This window comes from Hypoxylon fragiforme (genome assembly GCF_022984875.1).
Source record: "Hypoxylon fragiforme strain CBS 206.31 chromosome Unknown GGS25scaffold_2, whole genome shotgun sequence".
NCBI classification, from domain to species: Eukaryota; Fungi; Ascomycota; class Sordariomycetes; order Xylariales; family Hypoxylaceae; genus Hypoxylon; species Hypoxylon fragiforme.
The window spans coordinates 3,927,699-3,953,541 of NW_026054757.1; the positions used below are offsets into that span (position 1 = coordinate 3,927,699).

The 25,843-nt window shown below is 48.2% G+C and overlaps 7 protein-coding genes and 1 non-coding gene across 8 annotated transcripts; 2 read left to right on the forward strand and 6 right to left on the reverse strand.

Annotated features, from left to right (window-relative positions):
- Positions 1-1,420: 1,420 nt before the first annotated feature.
- GGS25DRAFT_518754 (GGL domain-containing protein) lies at positions 1,421-1,912 on the reverse strand (the record flags this gene model as incomplete). Its single annotated transcript, XM_049263588.1, has 2 exons — positions 1,421-1,541; positions 1,611-1,912. The coding sequence occupies 2 exons, from the start codon at positions 1,910-1,912 to the stop codon at positions 1,421-1,423; spliced, it is 423 nt and encodes a 140-aa protein (XP_049120639.1).
- Positions 1,913-3,746: 1,834 nt separating this feature from the next.
- Positions 3,747-7,310, forward strand: GGS25DRAFT_478436 (uncharacterized protein). Its single transcript, XM_049259936.1, has one exon. It carries the CDS (start codon positions 3,871-3,873, stop codon positions 7,000-7,002), a length of 3,132 nt encoding a protein of 1,043 aa, XP_049120640.1. The 5' UTR covers positions 3,747-3,870; the 3' UTR covers positions 7,003-7,310.
- A 443-nt stretch (positions 7,311-7,753) lies between these two features.
- Positions 7,754-9,063, reverse strand: GGS25DRAFT_529510 (uncharacterized protein; the record flags this gene model as incomplete). Its single annotated transcript, XM_049265291.1, has 4 exons — positions 8,514-9,063; positions 8,433-8,443; positions 8,144-8,312; positions 7,754-8,044 (listed from the first exon to the last, which is right to left on the reverse strand). The coding sequence occupies exons 1-4, from the start codon at positions 8,655-8,657 to the stop codon at positions 7,754-7,756; spliced, it is 615 nt and encodes a 204-aa protein (XP_049120641.1). The 5' UTR covers positions 8,658-9,063.
- A 1,904-nt stretch (positions 9,064-10,967) lies between these two features.
- On the reverse strand, positions 10,968-12,227 carry GGS25DRAFT_518757 (uncharacterized protein; the record flags this gene model as incomplete). Its single annotated transcript, XM_049263589.1, has 2 exons — positions 10,968-11,559; positions 11,800-12,227. The coding sequence occupies 2 exons, from the start codon at positions 12,225-12,227 to the stop codon at positions 10,968-10,970; spliced, it is 1,020 nt and encodes a 339-aa protein (XP_049120642.1).
- A 747-nt stretch (positions 12,228-12,974) lies between these two features.
- On the reverse strand, positions 12,975-13,060 carry GGS25DRAFT_t10. The gene has a single exon. It is a non-coding gene; the product is annotated as a tRNA-Thr (tRNA).
- Positions 13,061-14,302: 1,242 nt separating this feature from the next.
- Positions 14,303-15,780, forward strand: GGS25DRAFT_529514 (uncharacterized protein). Its single transcript, XM_049265292.1, has one exon. It carries the CDS (start codon positions 14,643-14,645, stop codon positions 15,591-15,593), a length of 951 nt encoding a protein of 316 aa, XP_049120643.1. The 5' UTR covers positions 14,303-14,642; the 3' UTR covers positions 15,594-15,780.
- A 1,530-nt stretch (positions 15,781-17,310) lies between these two features.
- Positions 17,311-18,875, reverse strand: GGS25DRAFT_478458 (uncharacterized protein). Its single transcript, XM_049259937.1, has one exon. It carries the CDS (start codon positions 18,567-18,569, stop codon positions 17,475-17,477), a length of 1,095 nt encoding a protein of 364 aa, XP_049120644.1. The 5' UTR covers positions 18,570-18,875; the 3' UTR covers positions 17,311-17,474.
- Positions 18,876-22,785: 3,910 nt separating this feature from the next.
- On the reverse strand, positions 22,786-25,211 carry GGS25DRAFT_513135 (ankyrin; the record flags this gene model as incomplete). Its single annotated transcript, XM_049262851.1, has 2 exons — positions 22,786-22,832; positions 22,979-25,211. 2 exons carry the CDS (start codon positions 25,209-25,211, stop codon positions 22,786-22,788), a joined length of 2,280 nt encoding a protein of 759 aa, XP_049120645.1.
- Positions 25,212-25,843: the final 632 nt, after the last annotated feature.

Sequence of the window (25,843 nt, forward strand, 5' to 3'; positions counted from 1 at the left end):
TATCTACCGGGTTAGAATACATAGGTATAACTATAAGCTTGTGCTATTATTACATTTGATGTGGTGTACCTGTCAAAATGTAGTATTTTGAATTATTTACGATTTATTCTTTTAGTTTTGGTTTCTTCAGTATCATTTAGCTTCCGGTCCTGAAAATGTCTTCAAGACTGAGAGTTAATAGATCAAGCCTTACATATCTATCTATGCGAGAGAATCAGCTACTACATCGAGACACTTGCAGCAGATTATTGACCCAAACCATTACATCCGTGACGCTACACAATAATACATGTACATACAATCAATGTATGTACATTGTAGGTAGGTGCTGAAGTGACTACGTACACCACCTAACCACCTGGCGCTTGTTGCGGCACACCAAGATCCGTAAGCAATTACCTGCAGGTCTTACTTAACTTTAGCACACACATACGAATATACCCTAGGTAGCAGGTACTAAGCACTAGGTTAGGTACCCAAACTCGGTAGACAATCGTACGCGAACCAAACTAATACACGCATACCTACACACAGGGCGACTAGGCAAAGCGGCAATCTTGTCAGACCGCTAGTTTATATGCATGTCAGTTGGAGACGAGATAGAACTTTATCAGGCGGGTATGGTAGATGCACAGGGTACGCCAGATACTAGGTTAGGTAAGTAGATAATACTATAGGTAAGTAAGTAGGTTAGGCTCTTTTTTCCATGAGATCCTTTATTGGCTTTTGCGTGATCTACAGCTAAGATCGCGGGTGGGAAAGGGGACTCATCCACAACGTCAACTCGCCTGTCTAAGCCGAAGCGGACATAAGACAGGTAAAGAGATAAAAGGTTAAGAAGGCCTCGTGGGAGAGAGGCATGTAGGTTGGAAGGTGGTCATAACAAGGAAAGGTTATCATTCATGGGGAACCGACAAGAGCTGACAAAGGGAAAAGGAACAATACAAGTCATGAACGAACAAATATTACATGTTGATGGTAAAAGTCTCTTCCCTGACTCCTTTTCTTCCACCACGATGGAACGAACCATCCATCCATAAGAAAAATCAGTACATTGACAGTATTGTTGTGTGTCGGTTGTTAAATTATCGTAGCAAGCCCAATAGTTATCGAGCCTCGGGTATTGTAGTAGCCTTGTTTTGGTGTCTTGGCCTGCACCTCTTCTCCCTCCATTATTCCTATTTTTTTGTCTTTTTTGCTTGACTCCTGTATCCTTTCTCCTTCGAGTCCCATCTTTCGGGAGTATGTAGTTGATCGGTTGTTACCCTCCGAGACGAACCAAGTATAGTATGCCCGTCACCGAAATCAGGTACCCAAAAATATAGTCCTCATCGCGACGTAAATCTCACAGAACACGTTGCACTCGGCATGTGAGGTGCGCTTCCCTGGCAGGTATTGCTCGCTTGCGGCATATACAGTTCTACATGACCAAGCAGCATCCACCACTCTGCTGAGGCGCGTAAGGATCTTCTCCTCGAGGAACGGCTCCCCACACTGAAGGGACCATATAATCTCTCGTGCTGTTGCAGTATGCGATAATGCTGTACGTAGTGTTAAATGGGTCTGCAAGATAATCGATAATTGATTTTCTTTTTCTTTCAAGTTCTTACCTCCTGGCTGCTTGCGAAACGGGGATGCGTTCTCGTTCTAGGTCCTCTCTTAGCCGGCTGTTGAGCTCGGTCAGCCGTCGCAACTTTAGGTCAGCCATAGACTGTTTGTTCTTCTTGATTTGCGACGGGTCGCCGCCATCTCGGGAAGTGTATTGAGGCATCTCGGCTGTAGCGGCGGTAGCGGCGGACGAATTGGCCAAGGTTGAGGTTGAAGGTTGGACTCCTGAAGATGGTGGCTGCGTGCTTAGACCACTTGCAGTGCCTCGCGAAGTCTGAGAATTGTGAATCTCTATTGAAGACATGATTATGGTTAGCCAATGAATTTAAACTAATACGAGAAATTCCTGTCTCATTGCCGATTGACCACCTCGCGAACTGCTAAAATATTGACCATCTTTTCTTCGCGTGTTGTAGGTCTATTGCCCCTATTGGAACAAGGGATGGACGCAAGGAGAAGCTAGCCAATTTCCAGCATATCCGCTCGGCACCGGAGGGTCCTTTGTCAATCGAAACGATTCGCGATGGAGGGGGGGGAGGCGCAATTAAAAAGACTCACAAATCAAAGCGATCCCAGGTCGAAGGAATGTGTAGGTAAAGGGGCCTCGAGGCGACGAAGGGGCGCAACGAGTGGACGTGACGGTTTATGCTTGATGTCGTCGGACGAAAAAAAGATGAAGGAGAGACTGAGAAGCTGGGGAAAGTAAGAAGAGTTGGCGAATTTGGTACAAAAGTACGGCGAATTACTAGGGAATCTAAGTCGGACCCCTAATTGGCCGGTAGGATTTGCGGTATGGAGCTCCTCTTGCAGGCTGGGAAATTGGGACCCGTTTTGGGGGATAGGGTCGCTACTAGGTAGGTATCGGGGATGAGGAATGAATTTCGAGGCACGGACCAACGCTGACTCCTTGTCATTCACCTTTAATACCTGGGAAGTTGCTCAGTGCTTGTCTTGCGTGAAGGGAGCACTTTATTAGTGCATCATTGATAACTAACTACTAGGTATGTACTTTAACTGCCAATGTACATACATATGTACATCAAATTCATCAATGGCGTAGGACTTTGATGCATGTGGTACAAAATACATACATCGGCAAAGCTAATTGAAGCTTAACTTGAAAACATTCAATCAACATTCAATCAACATTGAACTGCATACAAATAATCTATTAGCTTGCGGGGCCTTTGTTATTGAAAACTCCTTAGCGTACCGAATACTTACTTAAGCCTACCTACAAGTAGATTAGATTACCCTACATAGGGATTAGGTATAATAACTCGGCCGCGACAAAAAAAAAAGCTAGAAAAAAGGTATATTTTTATCTTGTATATGATAGTTTAAATGGCAGAAATCTTCTTTTGATAAACATCAATTATGCATCGAAAATAGGACCTGCTGAGTCTTTGGCTACGACAGTAGGCTCATGCAGACAACCGCGCTCCTTATACCCATATTCAGTCTCGGTGTTCATGACAGGATGTGCTGATGTGAGGTCACTGCAACGAATGAGAACTCAATCATCGTCTTACTTACCTACTTACACATGTTTACCTACTTACACATGGAGCATGGAGTAACTATCTAACAGATTATGCCTCAGGTAGGCAGAATAATCGTAATGTGCTCCAATCTCGTCCTAGAAAATTTGCTAAATAAAAGCTGGTCAGGCCAGACTGTGTCTCTCAAGACAGATCAAGATGTATTAATATTTTTAGTACATAACTACATCTAACCGAAATCACTTACATGCTAATCCGAGTCAAAATAACATTTGAAAGGAGTCGCGACTTGGTACGCCAATGCACACCTACATACATACATACCTTAAAAATATCTATCCTTTTATTTCATAGCTGCAACTACCTAGTTTGCCAACTGCCATCCAATCTCGTTTGGTCGGGACACGGGGGATTTTATGTACATATCATGATGTACCTACTTAACTAACCTAGTAGGTACTAGGTTAGGTAACTTACCTACCTAGTACTAGGTAGTTAGCAGCTGCCTAGGCAACTAATGGCCAACATTGAGTGTTATCTCCGACTGTGCTAGTTAGTTAGGTAGATATGTTTTTTAAAAAATCATGTGACCCGAACTTTAGCCCGTGCCCCTCGCCTTCTCAAACCCACAAGAAAGTGGCACAAATCCAAAAAAACTTCCATCGTCAGACTTCCCGCGTTTTTTGTTTTTTTCCTTAAAACAAATATCAAACGGTGTCATCAATCCCACCAATCTCTTTCATCTAGGAGATTGCCCAAGATGCCACCTCCTCCGCATCAGAAGCCTGAGAATGTTCTCAAGCGTGCGCAGGAGCTTATTGGTGTCAGCCAGGCTCCTGCCGCCTTGAATCTACTACATGATCACATCACCTCCAAGCGATCCCGAAATGTCCCCATCGTATCCTTGGAGCCTGTTATGCTCCTCTTAGTCGAGCTTTCTGTCGAACAAAAGAAAGGCAAGCTCGCCAAGGATGCCCTCTACTCTTACAAGAATATCGCCCAGAATACCAACATCGGTACCATCGAACTCGTACTTAAGAAGTTCATCGAGCTGGCCGCCGAAAAAGTTACAGAGGCCCAGAAGAAAGCAGACGAACTTCAATCAAGCATCGACGCAACTGCGACCTCGAGCATTGATGACTTGGAGGCTAGCGAGACCCCCGAGTCCATTTTATTGGCCACAGTTTCGGGCGAACAATCCAGAGATCGTACTGAGCGTGCTGTCGTCACGCCATGGCTCAAGTTCCTTTGGGAAGCATACCGTACCGTTCTGGATATCCTGCGAAACAACGCGAGGCTAGAGATTCTTTACCAAAGCACTGCCAATCAGGCCTTCGACTTTTGCCTCAAGTATCAACGCAAGACAGAGTTTCGACGACTCTGCGAGCTCCTCCGTAACCATGTCCAGACCGCTGCCAAATATTCGAGCCAGATGCACGCCATCAATCTTAATGATCCCGATACACTACAGCGACATCTAGAGACTCGTTTCCAACAGTTAAACGTTGCCGTAGAACTCGAGCTCTGGCAGGAGGCATTCCGAAGTGTTGAAGACATTCATACTCTCCTCAATCTAAGCAAGCGACCGCCCAAGAACATCATGATGGCCAACTACTATGAGAAACTTACCCGAATCTTCCTCGTCGGCGAGAATTATCTATTCCATGCCGCTGCTTGGTCTCGACTGTACAGTCTTCTCCGATCCTCCGCGGGTCTCGTAGCCACCGGCCAGGGCAAGAAATCCGACAACCCCTCCGCCACGGAGGCCGATCTTCAGAAGGCTGCTTCCTTTGTCCTTCTATCGGCTCTCTCAATCCCTGTCATCAGCACTTCGCGATCACGAGGCGCCATGGTAGACTTTGATGAGGCCAAGAAGAACAAAAACTCGCGCCTTACGCATCTCCTTGGCATGGCCTCCGCACCCAGCCGTGCTGGTCTATTCCATGACGCGCATGCCAAACAACTCCTGAAGCGTGCTCGCCCCGAAATCAGAGACCTTTATAACATCCTCGAAGTTCACTTCCACCCCATTTCTATCTGCCAGAAGATATCCCCCATCCTCACCAAGATTGGTGCCGATCCTGAGATGGAGAAATATATCTTGCCCCTGCAACAAGTCATCCTAACTCGCCTTTTCCAACAACTGTCTCAGATTTACGAGTCTGTTGACCTTGCGTATGTCGAGAGCCTTGCCAAGTTCCCGGATCCGTTTCAGATTTCTCGCGGAACTATCGAAAAGTTCATCATGAATGGAAACAAGAAAGGAGACCTCTCTATCCGTATGGATCACGCCACCGGTGCGCTTAACTTCGACAAGGATGTATTTGCTTCCTCCAAGCCCGTCCACGCCGGTTCAGCGGCTGGTTCTGCTGAAAACCCGGTCGGTTCCGTGCAACGTCTTCAAATGACACCGTCGGAGATTGTACGCTCACAACTAGCTCGGCTCGCAACTACCCTTTACACAACCTGTTTCTATATTGACCCAACTCTCCGCCAAAGTCAGTTGGAGGCCCAGCAATCAGCATTGGCCAGGGCTAAGGCTGGGGCTGAACAGGAACACCTTGAAATCTTGGCTCGTAAAGAGGTCATTCAAAAGCGAAAGGAGGAAGCCTCCGAGCTGCAGGCTAAGCGAGAGAAAGAGAAGGCCAGACAGAAGCGACTCCAGGAGCAAGCACTGGCAGAGGCCGAAGAACGACGTTTGGCCCAGGAGCAGAAAGAACGCGAAGAGAAACGTCTCAAGGATGAAAGAGACCGCGTTCGCAGGGAGGAACTCAAGAAGCAGATTGCCGATCTTAAAATTGGTCCCAATGCCATTGAGATTGATCTTGAGAATATTGACGATTATGATAGCAACCGCCTTCGTGCCATGAAACTTGCCCAGCTCGAACGGGAGAAGAATGACATCAATGAGAAGCTGCGCATCACCGGAAAGCGCATCGATCATCTTGAGCGCGCTTTTAGAAAAGAGGAGGTCAAGAAGCTTGCCGATGACTACGCCAAACAGCGTGAGCGTGACCTAGCTGCCTATGAAGCAGTAAAGGTACAAACGCTCAAGGAATCTAAGGAGAAGCACAAAGAAAGTGTTGAGTTGAAGCATCGTCTAACCCGTCTCATGCCTCACTACGAGTCGTTCAGAAAGTCTCTCCACGACCGTCGCCGAGATGAGTTTGAGAAGCGTCAACGTGATGCTGAGAGAGAATTAGAGAAGCAGATTGCGGCTCGCAAGAAGGAGTATCGCGAGCGCAAGGTACGAGAAAAGAGAGAGCGCGAAGAAAAGGAGAGAGCTCTGCGGGAAGCAGAGGAGCTCGCTGAGAAGCAGAAGAAGGAGGCGGAATTACGTACCGAGGAAAAACGTCTGGAACTTGCCAGACTCAAGGAGCAGAGGGAGAAGGAGCGTCAAGAAGGCCTAGAATTGGTTGCTCTTCAGACAAGACGAGAGGAAGAAGCGATGGCCCGAAGGGCAGCCGAGAAAGAAAAGGAACGTGCGCCACTCAGGCGCGAAGCAATCCCTCTGGAACGTACGGACTCCAACGATCGGCCTGCTCTTGCACCGCGTCTCCCAATTGCCGGCAACAAGATCTCATGGCGTGAGCGCGAGGCGGCCAAGAACGCTGGTGCCGGTGCCGCCACAAGCAGCAACGGGCCAAGCCGGACCAGTACGCCCATGGAACGCACAGATTCCAATGAGCGTCCCTCGGGGCCGCCTCGAATTAACCTCCAAGGGAAACAACCCTCGTGGCGTGAACGTGAGGCCGCCAAGCGAGCTGAGGGTGGTGCTTCAAGTACCCCCCGAGACAGCCCACCGGCAGCGGCTCCTACCCAGGCTCCTAGTGAGGCCCTCAAGCCTTCTGGTGCTCCTGGGAAGTGGGTGCCCAAACGTCTCCAAAAATAAGCAAGGTTAGGCATTGAAGGACCGGCGTTCATGGGGGTTTGGGTTTAGTGTGACTCGGCTGTAACTTAGATCATGAAGAGAAATTTACTGGCTTCATAATTCTATCCAGTTACGACCTCACGACAGGCCTACCAGAGCCTACTTACCATACCATTGCCCCGTACCACACGATTGTCTATGTCATAGTATTAATGAATAAGAGCAGAATGATGGATCCAGAATCAGAAACGCGTAGATATAATATTTCGTCTGTTTTAGCCTGTTTGATAATTTTTAATGTGTTGTGAATGAATCTTCCTTTTCTTTTTGACGGTCTACTCGATCCTATCGTTGCAATCCTTTCCACAAGATAAATTGCAGCCAAAGTAAAGGATGATATAGTCAATGAAGCGGCCAAAGGTAATATCTTACACAGAGTGAGTCCTAAGATTATATTCCCTTCATTTTCAAGGTTCCTATTTTGCTCTCCCGATATTCTCGCCGTCTTCTTCTATTAACTGTCACACAAGAATGCAAGGGGTGATCTTTGTTGGCACTCATATATAGGTAGATAGTTGTACTTTAGGTAGGTATGTATTCCCCCCCCCTCCTCCCCCTTTTTTGATTTGATTTCTTCTTCTTCTACCTAGTACTAAGTACCTGATATATGTCATTCAGATACTAGAATGTCATCGCCATAGGGATTCAGATAACGCAGGACTTCCATCTCCCTTCCGTATAGGAGAGGGGGGGGGGGGGGGGGGGGTCGGCGCTAAGCTCGACCGGCTTTCTCCTGCGCCGGCAACTCCTCTACCCCGTCGAGGCCTGATAGCGGCGTGTGCGAGGTGGGCAGTTCGCTGATGGGGTTTTGCCTTCCAGCTGCGCCCTGTCGTTGCTGGTGTGCTTGCCCCCCCACTCTGGTTGTTTGCTGCTGCTGCTGCTGCTGCCTCCTCGTTTTCTTCTTCTTGTTGTTGTTTCTTGCGCTTCGTCGAGGGCTGCTTCCCGAGAAGAGGAATGAATAAGCAGCCGGTTGTAAAGATCGTGCCGATCCCGCCGCCGACGGCTATCCCGGCTATGGCGCCCCGAGACAGGTCTCCTCCTCCCCCACTGCCGCGGCTGCTACTGCTGCTGCTACTGTCTATGTTGTTGTCATCCCCCCCACGAGTATGAAGCACTTGGTGATGTGGCGGAGGTTGTTGGTGCGGACGTGCTGCTCATCTGCGTGCCGCCGAGGTCTGGCCTGTGAGTGAACCGCCCCGGCAACCCTGCATACGTGGAAGCCGCTGCCGCGGCTTCGCTGCAGTATTGGGCGCTTGCTGATCTGAACGCGCCTGGAAGCGGAGTTAGCATTCGTTGTAGGTACAGACGAAAGTAGGCGAGTAGTGTGTGTGTGTGTGTGCGTGTGTGTGTGTGTGTGTGTGCAGCGATTTCTAGCGGGGAGAGCTACGTACCCACGAGCTGCCTGCTCCGTCGAGTTCCCAGCGCGCACGGAATCGCCACGGGCCATAGGGCGGACAGGCTACCTATCGCACAGGCACCTGCTGTCCTCGGCGCTGGCGCAGGTGCTGATCGCCTCTTCGATACACGGCTGTGCGCATGTCCGGATAGTGCGCCGTGGGGTTCTGGCCGACGGTTACGGGTAGCGCGATGGTAAGGATGGTGCGGAGTGCCACCATCTTTGCTGCGCCGGGCTATGGCGTTAGGTACCTATTTCAAAGCAGTCCCCTCCCCACCCCCCTTTCACGGTGCGACGAGAGGTTTGTTTTGCTTGCTACGCTCCGTGATACTGAGGGTTGGTGCAGGTGCATGGGGTATCGCGCTAGATAGAGGATGTTGGAGATCGCAAAAGGGGCTAAAGAGATGATGGGACTACTGCCCCCGGGGGGGGGGTGGAGGGGCGGCGGTTCAGAGGATCGGATAACGACCGCGGCACTAACCTAAAAGTGCACGGTAGATATATATGATATGACATGATCTATATAACCCTGGAAGTAGGTTGTATACCTAGGAGGGGAAAATATTCGTTGAAAAGGGTAAATGACATGGGTGGTTTGTAGCTGGCTGGGTAATCAGCAATCGTGTAAACTGGGCCATGTGATATAAAAAGGGGGGGCTGCGAGATGGGGGTATCGACGTTACTATGCTGTCTTCAAATGGCTACCTAGGTAGATACCTACCTACCTGTATCATCAGATCCAGAGGGGGGGGGTCCTTGGTTCCGTTGATAGGACTGCAGCTTGTCCATTACCCTGATCCTATACGAATCTTGATACTGCCTCCTATCCACGTAGGAATCTAAATTACCTATCTTCCTAACTACCAGGCCCATTGAAACACCACAAGACATGACATTCCCACCCATTCCCAAATGGCTCGAACAATAGAGTCGTACTGTGTATAAACGAGACTTCAATATTGAGAAGAGCCGGTCTCTGATATTCATGACTTCCTAGGTAGGTAGGGTAGCAATGGAGGCTGCAAGGAGGTGGGGTCCGCAGCAATCTAGGTAGTATCTAATGCCAGACACAGAATACGCACGGTAGCAGTCTAGTCAGATATATCAATATTATGTGTGCGCCTGCTATGTCTTGGCCCTCTTAGCATCGGTCCCGGAACGTATTCCGTGAGCGGAACAACAAAATCCAGGAGTTGAAAATAGGTTCCGCGGGGAGGAGGGGGGATTGTTCGCTTAGGAGTATGAGTATACCTGCTGATGTCTCATCGTGGACCCGAGGTGATCGGCGGTGTTCGTGGCGGATTTTGTCGTTCTAGGGTCACAGGCACCAGGCAGCCTTTACGTATCTCCACGCTAACACTGTCCCTGGTACGCCCTGCCGAGGGCAAAAGGTGGTGCAGATAGCCTCAGCTCATATCTACTAGGAAGATGATATGGAAAGATACGCTGTTGCTGTTATCAAGATGGGTGTCCATGGCTCACTTACGAGACTTAAAGATGGCTTAAGTGCCTAGTATTTGTAGTTACGAGGTCGTGGGCAAACTGACAGATACACGAAAACGTACCTAGTTTCCAGTCTCATCTGTGTCAGTAGGGGATGTATGTTATATGTTATAATCATATCCCCGTCCTAAGTAGTACTTAATTCTCTACACGATAAGAATGCCTTTCCATGCCTTTTGGGTTGATCTTGTGGAACTATACTCGATATTAGGTATCTAGAAACTATACGCAGGGTGTGGACCAGCGCATATTTCAAAGCAATTCTCGGGAGAGTTGTAAAATCATAGCGTCAAGCGATAAACAGACTCTAATAGACCTTCACGAAAGAAAGCTCCAAGGTTTCTTCCCACCTAAGTTTTAACAGTAATGAGTTGGTACACCGCGTCGCTATGTGCTATGAGAAATATTTCAGAGCTTCCATTGCCTAGCCTGTGTCGAGTAGGAATTGCTACGGAGCCATAACAGTGGAATCCAACAACTTCAACCCCTGAATAGCCACCACACATGATTAGTCATGGCTATCTAGCTGTGTATATATAACTACATATACGCCATTTTTAAATAAAGAATATTGAGGACTTCGACAGGGGATGATTCTCAGCGGCTCAGTCCTGCTAGGTAGCTTAGTAGCCAGAATGAAAAGAATCAACAGGGAGTCGCATATGTCGGATTCTCTGTACCTAAGTACGTTCAAACTGCTCACTCTGCATCATCGTTATACCGCCTTTCAAAGCACGCTTGACATGGAACTGCCTTTGAAAGGGACGTATAAGAGATAGCTACCTAGTAGCCAGTACACATACCTGATTTGCGTATCATATCATGTCTTCGTCGAGACATGGCCTTTAACTTAGATACCTCGCCCCTATATTCCCACAGTCGACCTCTTATACATATATACAACAGGCTTCACTAGCTATCAACGCATTTTAAGATAGCTCCTATTGTCACTCTAGTAGGTTTGAATTGGATGGTATTGGAGACTACTTGCTAATGCGTCTATTGGTAGAACCATCTATCTATCACTTCATATCTGCCCTTCTTTTGCTATCCGACTAAGCCGCTTGACGCGTTTATTAATCCGTTCTCCGCTCGTCGGCTTACTTCGATCCTGTTGACTCAGTAGCCTCTTTACTCCCCTGCACAGCTCCTGCTCGTTGCGACCCCTACCGGCAAGCATGGGTAAAACAATCATTTCTTTCTTCGTCCGTCGAAGAAGGTAATGTACAGTTTGTGGGATACCAGGTTCTGGGGCAAGTCCGCTGCGATTTTGTCTTTGGTTTTCCTGATATCTAAGAGTGGCCTCATACACCATCTCATAATTCATCTTACGAATGAGTGTGTTGGTAGACATTCTATGGCCCTCGGATTTTAAGGCCGCTTTCAGCTCTTTGCACATCGTTGATTTCATATAGCCGTAGCTGACGGCCTCCCAAGCGCAAGCTGCGATCAGCTCTTTTCTAAATTCGGTCCATTCTAGCTCGGGCTCCTTCTCGCTCCTCGGGTTTTGGATGGCCGCTAGGCCGGCATAACAACAGTCGAGGATGATGAGGGTGTCGCATTTTGCGTTGATGATATCGTCACTAATGCTTTTCCAGGGAACCCTACTTGATCCGTCTCTTTGATTCGCGTTAGTACATATCTAAGTAATAAACAGTTCAATAAAGACTCGATATGCCTGCTAGATGTGGCTAGGTTGCATGTTAGCAAGGACTACTTGAGTTGCCACGTCTACCTGCCAACTGGTCCCGAAACACCATATTGAACTGCAGATTTGGGCTTGGACTAAGGGGTAGCTAATGATCTAGCTTGGATATATACATACCTAGTACCTAGTCATTCCATGTTGAAAGTCTTACCCATTGGCAAACTGAAATTGTAAGATCCTTCGACCATCAGAATCCATATCAACGTAAGCGTCTCCATGTCCAAAATAAGAGACTATCAGTAAGGTCTCCTTCCCTTGCTCCTGGCTCCTTTCCCCCTCGCGCAGAAAGGCTGCCAGTTTCCTTGTTAGTCTGAGGGTATGGTATTGATATAGATGTTTCTGTCTCGAGAATTTGTACCAGTCGACTTCGTAACCTAGCCGTTTAAACTCCCGCTCAACAAACCGGACATCGGAGCTGAGACCCGTACCGGACTCATCAGCAAATACAATCATCAATACTTTGACAACTTCGGGGACTCTTTTGGTCTCCATTGGCGTGGCAATCGCTTTATAGCTATTTGCCACGGCCATCGAAGAGGGGCCAATCATCGGCATGTATGGGTAGTTGTATTTTTCCATGTTGGTAGTAGGTGGTAACACCACGTCCTTTAATAAGATGTAAGAGGAATAATAAGAAGAATAGAAGAATCTACTTAGTAGTGATGATCTATGTTCTGATATCACAAGACATCGAAGGATGAAGCTATAGCTATATATAATGATTTTTCATGCATTTGAATGGACTGAGCTAGATATCAATCTATCCTCCTTGGTTGCGGAAGGAAGGTCATCGTAGGAAATATGTAGGTAAATGCTATCAGATGCCTCGATGCGTATTTTCGAGTTGTAAGTACTTCCCGACTTGTAAATATAATATATCGTTCTCGTTGACGCAACGATCCTCTGGAACGTGAAAGAAGATCAACTCAGGGGTAACAATAGGGTAACCTAGGGTACTTAGGCACCTAAGATATGTTTCATTTTCAGTTCATAGAATACTCGAGTATCTGGTATACAATGGCTGGCATACCTACCTTTGTTCTATATTTCCATCCGAGTCTGGGATTTATCTGGACTGGGTGTGCTCACTTGCGGCCTATATATCTAATATGTATAGAAATGAAAAAAGGGGCTGAAGCCATGACAGTGCGGATCGAGCAAGAATTGACTGTGGAGAAGAGACTAATACACTACCTACACAACCAAACACTAACTACTCCGTACATGCAGATAAATCAATATAAAAGTTTTTAAAAAGGGAAAATAAGAAGACAAAAAAGACTCCTAGCGTATACACTAGGTCGTGACCAAAGCATGGACAGCATGTGCCTCCACCCCGGATCGAACGAGGGATCTTTGCATTTCTCTTGCAACAGTACAAGTGCAACGCGTTACCACTGCGCCATAGAGGCGTTCTGCATATGTATTTTCTTACCGATCTAATCATTCATTATGAGGATTGTGTTCTTCTGTTACATCTCAACATCAACATCAACATCAACAATCTTTCATCCTTCATTCCGCTCTTCGACTTTATAGAAATGGAAAGAAGGAGACAGCGAAAGAAAGAAAGGATCTAACCAGCATTACTAGTTCAAACACTGGTTGAATCTAAGCATGTCAATCTATTACCTTACTTAGTGGATTCTTTTCTAGAACACGACGTCGATCCAACATCCCTGAATTAGATAATACAATGTTAAAATATTTTTGATTCGACACCCATTGATGAACTTCCCCAGGTAGCAGCAACGTGCGACCTATCACAACTGTTGATTATTACTAAGGATCCTATAGAAGACTTGAGTTACCCATACTATGATGTCTATGTACTCATGAGCCTTGCCAACAAACTCCCTTTCCTCTTTCTCTATTGGGAGATATCCCATGCCATGCGAACCTCCAACTTGTGCATTTCCACACGTAGGTGCGTAATGGGAGGCCTCGGCAGTCCATAAATACCTTCTCCATTTCATTGGTGAAGTAAGTCACACAGTCACATATCAAATATATCTCATCTCAAAAAGGCACAAGAGATACAAAAAAAAAAAAAAAAAAAAAAAAAAAGTACTCGGACAGCCTCTCCTCTGAAAGGGGGGCTACACAAGCCTGGGAGCTCGCATGATGGATCATAGCTGCGACCTACATATGGAACCAGCAGCCTGCCGCACGCAGCAACCTACCTATAGTCTGCGATAGCATAGCGCCGGTAGCGGGCCGCCCCCTCCAACGACACAAGCCCGAGAAATGAGGCCACGTGGTGTTGCACCACATACATACATCTAGGCTAGGCAGGCCTTGACCAGAAGAAAAAAAAAACCCTCCGGCCGTGTCGGGCGACATGTGGCTTGTTGATTGATTGACTGATAGATTTGGTATTGGTTCGTGTTGCCGCGTCCAACCAAACCAAAGCGACAATCTAGGAGCCGATAGGAGAAGAGAGAGAGACGGAGAGAGAGAGATTAAGTGAGAAAAAGGAAAGGAAAAGCAGGCTAGCTGCGAGAATGCGTTGTTCTCTGCTACTGCTATTGCTGCAGGCTGCGTGCAAGTGAGCGCGACGACAGGCGGGAGACCAATCAAACCGGCAATATGGCCTCCTAGCACCTAGTATTTTGTCCAAGAGGCTTGCGAGCCGGTCCAATACTTGCTTATGGCTCTTGAGCGATGCGAGTTTTGGGGTTGAGGCATCTTATTTTAGCTAGATAATATCCCCCCCCTTTTTTTTCTTCTTCTTCTCCCTAGGTCGATCGATCGATGGCCCCGGGCCGCCTACCTGCCTACCTGCCTACTTACTCCTGAATATACTTTTTATCGATCTAGTCTCCATCTCAACTCCGGACTCGTGGTGGAACCAGTTTGCCTACGAAAGAAGAAAAAAAAAAAACCCCCCGGCAACGTGGAGAAAGTCTTTATCTATAAAAAAAAAAAAAAAAAAAAAAAAAAAAAGGAAACAATTCCTAGGTACCTAGAAGTAAAACAAGATAAAGAAAAAAAATGGCCGAGGCCAACTGCGCCTGCACCATCGCCAACATCGAGGGCCTCCACAGCCGGATGTCGGCTTCTCCGCGGGTGGCGGCGTCAGCGGCGGAAAAGGAAAAGGAAAACTTCGACTCGACGCTGGAGGGCCTCGACCGGCGCGCCCGCCGGCTCGAGACCCGGCTGCGCATCGCGCCGCCGCCCCCGATGCTCGACACCTCGTGGGACTCCCTGACGTGGCGGGTGTGGCGGCTCGCGCGCCGCTTCAGCCGCTTCCGCGCCCTCCCCCGCGGCCCGCCCGTGGAGCCGATGGCGTCGCTGGCTCTGCTCAGGAGCGCCGTCGCTGCCATCGACGGGGGCGAGGGCTCGTTTCCCTGGCTGAAAGAAGAGGGCTCAGGAAAGGAAAAGGAAGAGGAAAAGGAGGAAGAGAAGGAGAAGGAGAAGGAAGAGCAGCAGCAGCGGCTCCTGAAAGTCGCCGCGCAATGGCTCTGCCACGCGGCGGGCCGGCGCGGCATCCGCGTGCCGAGCCTCGCCTTCGAGCTCGCCCCCGTCTGCGCTCTGGCGCTGAACCTCGCGTTCGAGGCCGAGACAACAACAACAACAACAACAACTGGTGGCGCCCCGTACCCCGCCAGACCTCTGTGTGTTGTCCCGCCAACGACGGCCAATCCCTGCCGCGGCTGTGCTTGCACCTGCCACGGTAACAAAGTCAGCAACGATAATAATAATAATAGTACTAGTACCAGTAAGAAAAAGAATTCGAGGAAGAGACAAGAAGAAGAAGAGGAGGAGGAGGAGGAGGAATCTACCAGCGATGATTCTTCCTCCTCTTCGTACAGCAGCCGACGACGGCCGTGCAAGGCGAGGCGGATCCTGGCGTCGTTGGTTGAGAGGCTGGCTTTCTGGCGCAGGAGACGGGCGGTTGGTGTTGGCACGGATGACGCGTCATCGACATCGAGCACGCTGTAAAAAAAAAAAAAAAAAAAGAAAAAAAAAGGAATATATTTATATATACTTACCCTAAGTAGGTATATATGGATATAGTTATGTGGGCGGAAGGATTGATCACTTGCGGGCGGAGCGGGGGTTTAAAGTCGGGACCAAGTGCATGTATATATTATACATACCTACTACTTACCTGCGTATGTATGGTATTATGCTCCCCCTGAACGAACGGCGGTGATTTGATTGTTTTCCGCTTCCGCCGCTGGAAGTGTTGAGGGCTTAGCAGTTTTTTTTTTGCTGTTATTGCTTTTTTTCTTCTCGGGTTTGAGCGAGTGAGCTGTGCTTAATTACAGTAGTTCTTTTTCTCGGATCGATACGAGCTTACCGGCGTGCTAGGTTAGGGGAGTGAGCGAAAGAAAAAAAAAAGATGACGGCGTATATACCTACATATTCGTAATGTACAATACATACATACATACATACATACATACATACCCGCAGGAATTGAGATGGGGATAACATATGTCGATGTGTATGTATGTGAACGAACGATAATAACTACATATGTACGCATTCCTTCGTACAGTACGAAGTTCAAACAAATATGTAACTATGCACACCTGCACATGAAGTGAAGTATCCGCTCGGACGACCCGTACATGCACTACAGACTTAGCAATTCGTTCTATTCTTTCCCCAGACTTCCCATTTGCCGACCAACTGTTTAGCCTCTGCCCTAAGTTCCGCAGATCTCGGCCGCGATACGAGCTGTTGTTGCCCACTTGTTTTTCCACGTATTGTATGTATCGTACCTACGGCGTACATCACTTAGGCACCTACTGTACCTAGTGCCGTGGTACTAACTGTAAGCTGACCGCGTCGACCCTCTGTCGTTCCTTGATGACGATATTTTTGCCCCAAAGAGGCGGGATGGTGGATGATTGCGTTTTGGCGGTGGGCTGGTGGTGAAATTAAACTAACCTAGTACCTAGGTTAGGTAGATAGTGTTAGTGAATCGAGGTCTTGGCTTTTTTTTCTCGATGACATCGAGAATTGTTACAATGTTGGATTTGAGTAGGTACTGTAGGTAGGTAGATACCTAGGTTAGGTAGTCATGTTCCTATCGAAATCAATGCCTTTGCTAAGTTTCTAGACGCCTATCAGCTAAAGGTGGTATAGACATCTTTGTATGAATATGTGTAGGTGTATGTATTTCTATGTGTATAACTTCGTACCTGGGTTGCCTATATACAGAATGTAATATGTGTATGTCTGCGTAAGATGCACGACCTATCCAGCAGGTACTATCTATCTAGTCAACGCCCAACAATATTAAATGAAAATAATGTAAAAAAAAAAAAAAATACGACTGATATGTATGTATGTAGATAGGCACCTAGATAGATAGATTAAAACAATGTTGTCTTCGACGCCAGATTACGCTTCTCGTCACACCCACACACTTATACACACTCGCCTTGCCATGATGCTGCGCTATGCTATACTGGGGGGGAAAAGAATCCCCCTCCTTTCCCCCCTCCCTCCGTTCCTTTATTCCTTCCCCTTCGCTCCCCCCCGTCTCCATTGGCTTTCTCTTCCATATACAGGTTGCAAATAGTAAGTAAGATTTTTTTTTCTGGGAAAGTCGTTATCGATGTGGTGACGTGCTCGAAAAATGTATTAAGTGCTGGTTTTGATGGTAGGCAGGTAGGTTTATGTTTTTCTTCCAACCCTCCCCCCCTCCCCAAAAGGACTCGCTATCACAATATCCATTACAGAAGTAATAAAAAAAAACCCCTCGGTTTGATTTCCTTTCTTTTTCTGTTCTTTTCATACTCCTCTCTTCCCTCCCCACCCCCACTCCCCTTCTCCCGTTTTTCCCTAGGAATGGAATGTCCGTCATGGTCATCTGGTATTGCTCTCGTTTGTCCTCTCCTGGCCTTGCTGCCTGGCGTCTTCGAGGGGCGATATGACGCTATTGTTGTTATTGAAACTGTTATTGAAATTGCTGTGACTGTTGCTGGCATTGTGATTGTTGCTGTCGTAGACGGGGCTCGGGGCGGTGGTGGTGTAGAAACTCATGTCGGCCGGCAGCTCGACGGGGGGCATGGCGTTGGACGTCGTGCTTAGCTCCGCCAGCAGCGGCACGTTGGACGACCGCTTGTCGTCCGGCCGCGGGTAGGAGCCCCCGTAGTACTCCGTCGGCAGCTCCTTGAACTCCTTGCCGGAGCCGTGGGCGGGCAGCTCCTGGTAGGTGTCGCGCTTCCCATGCGAGAGCTCCACGGCGCCGAACTGCGGGTTGTGCTGCGCGTACTCCGGGGCCGGGGTGTTGGGTGTCGTCTCGTAGTTGAAGTGGCTGAAGTTGCTGGTGCTGCCGTTGTGGTTGTTGCTGTTTTGCGTGAGCTCGACGTCGCGGGCGTTCGGGTTCGGCGATGGCGATTGGGAGAGTTTCCGGCGTCGTGAGTATAGCCATACGAACCACCCGGCTATGCACAGACCGATCCCCAAGAGTCCGAGCCCAACAGCAACGCCAATCATGGCGGCTGTTGAGAGACCACGAGTTGATGATGCCTGGGTGGCGGCGGCGGCGGCGGTGGTGGCGGTGGTGGGCACACCAGTTTCAGTGGGTGTCGCGGAGCTTGTTGTCTGGGTGGCCGCTATGGCCTGTGACATGAAGGCACTCTTAGATACAGCGATAGTGATGCCGGTGCCAGCACAGTTATTTTCTAGTGTGTCGTAGACCGCGGACAAATCTTTGGGACTTTGCGTCGCGACACATGACGCCGTATTGTAGATGAAATTTCCTCTATTCTTACAAAGGCACCCGTTCATCTCTGCCCCCGTGTTCCCCGTGCATTGACTCTGGTCCGCCGCGTCGCTGAGACATTGTTGCGAGTCTATGGGATATGCCGAGAAGTCGTTCTGTAATTCTGCCATCGATATCTGTGCCTGCACGACGATGCTGAGCAGCAATGAAGGCGGGAGCGCCAGGAACCTCATCCTGTGTACTCCTCTATCTCACGACATATGCTTCACTGCTGTAGATGGACGCTCTTACGATCTCGATGGGGCAAAGTTGTGTGTATGTGTGTCTGTGTCTGTGTAGGGCGTGTATGTGTGTTGTACCTAGGTAGGTAGGTATGTGTTTACGTTCGTCTCCAGCGGTGTAAATCCTTAGGTTCTAGCATGATACGATGGGAAAGAAAGGAGAAGAAGAAAACATTTCGTGCACGAATACGGGAATTCGCTCAACTAGGGGCTGGTAGTGATACACACCTACCTAGTATGTACATAATTACAGTACATTACTATATTGTGTAGTACATAGCATAGTATCTACTATCTAGTTACATGGCAGCAATGCCGCAACATGGTAATTTGCTTCCAGGATCTCGCACCCAATGGTAGCTAATGCTTTGTACCAAACTTGACACCGAAATGCTGGGCGAGCAGGCATCAACGATACAAGAGAGGCAAAGCTTTGGATTTTCAACGTGTCAGACTAGGGACCCAGACTGGGGATCCTGTCGTAAACAATTCTCCAGTTTAAAAAAAAACACCTGGGCACATTTCCGTCGTGCCGTACAGGCCGTAATAGTGTACAGCCTGTGGCAGCGTACACATACTACACAATGAACCCGGCTCATGCTCGAAGAGATCAGCACAATTTATAGCCTGTTTGGCTTATTCGATTCACATAACGATCAACACAATTAGTCCCTACTACGATCGACTTGGCCTGAGCGAGCCTTTCCATCTCTTAGCTTCCTAAAAAAGCATCCTAGCTGCTACACTCAGCCTGTCAATTTAAATCTAACTTGTTCCCTTGTCCAATTTTCTCCAAGACATGATATATTCTACTATGTATTGTACATAATAGTAATAATGGAAATATAGGAATGAGACTAGGAATGGAAATGGAAATGGGCTCATTATAGCAGGGTTACTCAAAATCTATACCTCCACATCTAGGGCTGCTGCACCTTAGACGACTGTGATTCGTCTTCAGAGAAAGCTTCATTCGTAAAACCTCCTGATGAGTCCTACATATGACTAGCGCCATCTCCTTGATAGGCATAGTTATACGGTAGGGCGATCAAACGAAGTTGATTCCCAAGACCCGCCGCTATGAGGGTCCTACATCTTGATAGGTAGTATTATATCTAGTTCGTCCTTAAAAGCATTTTAATAATCCTCGATAATATCTACTTCCACTAAACTAAACACGATCCTCGGCCTTTGACATGAACTTCCACTACCTTTAGGTTCATTATGTAGGTAATTATGTAGGTAGGTACTTAGCAGGTAAGTAATACTTGAGCATTAACACGACTGGAGAGCATGGCAGTATACATTTCCAGCGGTGAACAGAAGCTTGGTGACGAGACGACATTATTGAAACCAACCTCACGTTACCGTTGGATTATGCTGAGGTGACAAGGTCGCGGGTCTTTTTTCAGTCATGAGAATTATATATACTGCATTTCGGAGTATCTAGTCATAATCCGTATCTCAGCTGCCGACTCTTGAGTGTTCTTCAGCATTGACATCCCAAAACAAGCACGTGCCCGCTAACAATCAGATGGGAGAGCAAGTCTTTGGAACTATGATCCAAAGCGATTAGGTTTTGAATACGCTTTACTGGCCAACTCAAGAGCCAAGAACTTCATCCGTGAAGCTAGGCCATGATATACGTGAGTATGTGCCTGTTTTCTTTCTTTTTCCTTTTCAAAGCCATCCTCGTCAATTCCATGACAACAAAGGAGAGCACATGGCCACAGCAATAAAAATCGTTGGGGGTATGAATATTTCGATGACGCCAATTCGATGGCTTGATATCGTACAGGGACGAGAGATAAGCACTACAAAGTTGTGATATGTGATATTGTGGGTATTAGGTAATGTTCATCTGGTGAGTTAGTGGCCTCCGAGATCATCCCCATTGATCCCATTAACAGGTAGTCTGTCTGGCGATTCTTGAGCACTCTTGATGCCATTGACTTGTGTTGTACTGGGCGAGTCGGTAGAAGGTGACAAGTGTTCGCTGGCGTAGTCTAGTGGCTCGTTCGATACCATGCTTCTGGGAGTTAAGTGAGCCCCGGTGAGCACAGCCTGTTTCTGCTGATCGGTAAGGAGATGGGCTAAGCCTTGTTCGACACAAAGGCGGGCATAGTCTGGCTCGTCCGGCATGACTGCAATGAGCCCTCCCCTTCTCGGCACCCTGTGCTCCGGAAAGGGGGTTTTGCTTGGTTTATATTGCATTGGCCTATCTTCGCCAACCAGCTGCCCAGTTATATAATACTTGCATCTAGGTGCAAAAGGCCCACGGCTTTCAGCATCCGGATCTTGCTTCCATTTCGCCGGGGCACTCCACGTCGTGAGGGCAGATTCGTGCTCCGGAAGTTCGCAGTAGCATATCGAAAGTTTGATATTGCGGAGATGAGGCACGGTCGGGACGATATAGAGAAAATCGGATTGCTTTTGTTGCAGAGGTTAGCTTCTCTTCCATCGCATCAATCGCCACCCCCGGGAAAATGAACAAGCTTACCTTGATAAAGAACATGTCCGTCTCGAAGAAACATTTTGCTGCCTCGCCGCGGAGTTGTTCCAGCCTTCTGTAGCCAACTCTGCGGGGGTCGCCTCCGTAATAATCAGGCAGCTGTTCTCCTAAGTGATACAGTCTACCTTCTGTAAGAGCATATCGTTCCTGTTCTAAACGCCAAATAACTCTTTTGGCTATAGTCGACACGGGAACACGTTCCCACGTAGAATCTGGAGGCTGGTTAATTTCATGACCCAAGGATTGGTGGTGACTTTTCACGGCTTACATTTTGAGAGTGAAGTATCTTTGTCACCCAGCAGAAGGGCAACTTGAGTGTTGAGGAGCCACTGCTCCCGTCCGTCTGGCTTTCCGGTCGCTGAAGGAATTATTGTGTCATATCTAACACCTTGTGCTTTGGCAAAGAGCTCGGCTATCTCCCTTTGCTTTGGGTCCGGGCAGCGTTCGAGCCAGCGCAGTAAAGGAGGTAATTTGGATATGCGAATTCGTTCCATCTCTTCCTGTTGAGCTCGTCGTATCTCGGCTTCTCGTGTAGCTTGTTCGACACGCTTGCGCTCTTCTTCTTTTTGCCTTTCTTCCTCGCGCAGACGTTGAGCTTCCTGAGCAGCCTCTTGCTCGAGACGGAGTCTTGTTTCTTCCTCTTGCCGCTTGCGTTCCTCCTCTTCTTTTTGTTTCCTCTCTTCCTCTTCTCGGAGCTTTCTTTCCTGTTCTTCCTTCTGCTTTCGTTCCTCTTCTAGTCGCGCCCTCTCCTCCTCCTCTTCTTTGCGTTTCTTTTGTTCCGTCTCCTGGCGAACCCGTTCTTCCTCCTCCTCCTGAAGACGCTTCTTTTCAGCCTCTTCTTGTCGTTTAGTTGCTGCCTCCTGCTCTTTGCGCTCTGCCTCCTGGCGAAGTCGTTCCGCCTCTTTCCTCTTGATCTCTTCTGCTGCAGCAGTTGCTTCGGCTTCGGCTTGTCGTCTTTTTGCCTCCTTTCGCTCGCGTTCACGCTCCTTGTCACGTTCTTGTCTTTCACGTTCTTGTTCACGTTTATGTTCCCGCTCGCGCTCGCGCTCAGCTTGTATCTCGTTGTCGTTGACAGAAGGCACCTGAGGAGCATCCCGCATTTCTATGTCCAGGTCTTCAGAAGCTACTGTTATGCTAGCTTTCTCAATCGGACTCGTCTTATCCGGCTCTCTGCGATCACGGTTTGTCTTTTTGGCTTTACCAGCTTCTTTTCGATCAGGTTCTGGGGCACGCTGTCGTCTTGCGGCATCTCGTGACTGGTCTCGTTTTAACTGTCGGCTCTCGGGTGAGGAATTTTGGAGTTGCCGTCTTTCTTTGCCTTCTGGGTCCAATTTTCTCCTCTTGATTGGTGCCTCAGGGTCGTCTTTGTCTCCTATTCCGTGACGAGGAGGCGTAACACTAGATCGATGTCTTTTGCCCGAACTTTCGCCGATGGAAAGCCTATCAATTGATTCGTCACGCTTAATAGCCTTCGTTCGATCATGGTACTTCTCCGAAAGTCTATCGGCTCGCTTTTCAACTGCATCTTCGTTCCTTGTGTCGCCACGATCAGTGGTAGAATTGTTCGATACCATACTCGCGCGTCGTTGCTTTTCCCTGTGTCCTTTCAAATCCTTCCCCGAGATCAACTTCCTACGTGGCTTGGGGGTTTCAGTGTCAGAAGCTTGGTCTGACTCTACCAATTTTGACTTTGCGAGTTGGGTCTTTGATACAGCGGGAGAAGCCTCTCGATCTGAAACAGCAAGGCTTGAGACCCGCTCCTCCTTTTTAGGGCGGCCTGGGCCACGCTTTGGCGAAGTTTGTTCGTCAAGGTTTCCAGTAGAAGGGAGCCTCTTTTCCCTAGGACTACCAGAAACTTTAGTAGAGGCCGCCTTCTTCTTTGAATCAGTATCGCGAGGGGGGCTTGATGGCTTGCGCTTATGCGACCGAGCAGAGTCTAAACTGGTCTCTGTTCGATTAGTACGTCGAAATTCTTGATCTAGCTCACGGTCCCGAGACTTTTTCGAAGATTTTGATGCTTTCTTATAGTCATCATAAGCATTTTTCAGAATGTGCTCCTCCTCTTTCCACGCAGGACCTTCTCGACGTCTGGCTATCTCGTAATAAGTCTGGCCCTTGTACCGGCGTGTTGGGTCGAAGTTAGATGCATTGAGAAGCAGTTTAATAACCTCGATATTTTCTCCACCAATAGCAGCCAACATTGGTGTTCCATATTCGATTGGAAGACTTGAAAGTGGCCGTGGATCAGCGTTTGCACCTCCCAAAGCCAAGAGGAGTTCAACGACGAGACTATGTCCGCCACGGGCTGCATTGACCAGGGCTTCAGGGTCGTCACATCGTTCTTTGACTTGGAGCACGCGGGTTACCGTCTCGTTATCGCCTCGCGCGGCGGCTTGCCTAAGGGTCTTGTCGTCAAGATTCATGTACAAGAGATGATTGCTTGTCTTGGTCGATCGCACAGCACCACCACGACGTTGAGCTGCCAATGCGCCACTGCCAGATGCTGTGGGGGAACGACGAGGGCTTTCGGGTCCAAGAGAAGAGAGAGCATCTTGTAAATCATTGGGTGGATGGTCCTCAGAGGTTCGTCGTAGCTCCCCCACCCTTTCCTTCGCTTCTCTTAATGCAGCCCGGATCTCTTCTGCATTCTCCAGATCATCAGGTACTTTCTCCAACGGTTCGTGTCCCTCGGCATCTGCCTTGCGGGGATTTACACCAGCTTTCAACAATAACTGAACGACACCAAGATGGCCATTTTCCACAGCGTCTAGGAGTGGCGTCTCTTTGTCACTGTTCCGACAATCCAAATTACACCCCGCATTAATCAGAAGTTGCACAATCTGTTCATGGCCATTAAGCGAAGCAACCTGAAGAGGTGTGTTCCCGGCGTAATCGGCAAAGTTCAGATCATCTGGACGTTCAGTCAACCGTTTCTTAGCAACTTCATACTCGCCTTTAGCACAAGCCTTGGCAAGTAAAGTCTGCCCATGATTGTCAACGTGTTTTCTGTGAGGTGGCATCCTCGCAGGCGATATTGTTGAGTCACCAGTGACAGGAGTAGCAATGCTCCTCAACTTGGAGCTTCGGGGATGCGGACTGCCACTGGCAGATGAATCGTCAGAATGATAATCTGTTGATTGAAGAGGAGCAGGGATGCGTCTTTTCTTTACGCTGAAGCCATTTGAAGATTGGGAAGGAAGTTGAGTCGATAAGCTACGTCGGTGAGCACGGCCTTGCGGTGAAGGTGATCGATTTCGAGTGGAAATTTTGTCATGGTGTGGACGAGTGGAGGACCTTTGGTCCCGTTCCCTAGCGATGGTGTTGTTGTCGAGGCTCGCGTCTGACATGCGGGGCCGGCGAGCCTTTCGCGACTCGCTTTCATCCTCAGATTCAGCTTTTGGTGCCTTACGCTTAGTATGCAACAACCTATCTACGGATTTAGACTTTTGTTTAATGGGTTCCTTCGGGTCTTTAGACTTTGACTTAGACGACTCTGAGCCAGATTCCGAATTAGCATCACCGGATATGCGTCGTCGAAAAGGTTGCTCGATGTTATTGTTTTGACGACGATGAGGAGGCGGTGATGCAGGAGCAGAGCTAAGGCCACTGGAAGCATCCTTATTCCGTGACTGCTTTTCTTTTCTAAGCAGTCCCTTTTTCCTTTCCAGAGACAGAACAGCATCGTTAGGAGGACCAACAGTGCGATCGCCATCCCTATCGTCTTTGGGGTGTTTTCTCGGAGGTGGTAAAACGTCGTCAATGTCGCCATCGCTCTTATCTTCATATTTTATCAACTTCCTTGGCTTTATTGGAGAAACACCGTCTTTCCCTGGGAGAACGATTGTCTCTGCATCGGAGTTCTGCTCAGGATTAACCTCCTCGTCCTGCGCACTCGAAAGTGTTGTCACGCATGATGAATTTTTGTCTGTGGAAGCGGATTTTGTGGTAGAAGGAAGCTTCGTGTTATTTGTTGTGGTATTATTCGCTGTCACCGTCGACTTAAGATCGTCAGACTCAACTCCCCGCTTCTCCAAAGCGGCCTGTTTCGTGTACGTGGACTCGACAGCATTCTGCGCATCCATAGCATTCAATTCATATAACGAAATAGAATCCAGTACACCATCATGGCCACTCGTGGGTGACTAATAAAGGAATGATCGTGTAGAAAGGCCGTACAAATTAGCTAGTATGGACTACTCTACAATAGTACGAAGGACGAGTTAAAACGGTCGGTCGGTCGCAAATTCTAATAGGTGTGGGATATAGGATACGGGATGAAGATGAGACTTGAGCTGGCTTCGAATTGGCACAGAGCACCGAGAAATTTTGAAGAAAAGAAAATGAGAAGTGCTGTTTGCTAATATACCGCTGTTAACAGAGGCTGCCGCAGATAATGACCATCATCGATTGGGAATAATTCTTCGGTGTAGGAAATTATTTGCAAAATTGAATGACTAGAAGGATTGCAGCAGCAGCAGCAGCAGCAGCAAGCAAGCAAGCAAAAGCCAGAGTCCAGAGAAATAATCAGCTAACGATAACAATTCTAGTGTGGTACGTTAGTGCGTTAGTGCGTCAGTACCCAGTACCCAGTAGTACCTAGTACCCAGTAGTAAGTTGAAGTACGTACAATACAATACAACTTGTACCTAGCTACCTAACTTTCAATAGCACGAGGTAATGGGTACTATGTAAAAGTAGATAGGCAAAGAAAGGC

Bases quoted from the DNA above. Each gene is read 5' to 3' on its own strand.
- GGS25DRAFT_478436 (XM_049259936.1), top strand. From the start codon at position 3,871: ATGCCACCTCCTCCGCATCAGAAGCCTGAGAATGTTCTCAAGCGTGCG.
- GGS25DRAFT_529514 (XM_049265292.1), top strand. From the start codon at position 14,643: ATGGCCGAGGCCAACTGCGCCTGCACCATCGCCAACATCGAGGGCCTC.
- GGS25DRAFT_478458 (XM_049259937.1), bottom strand. From the start codon at position 18,569: ATGAGGTTCCTGGCGCTCCCGCCTTCATTGCTGCTCAGCATCGTCGTG.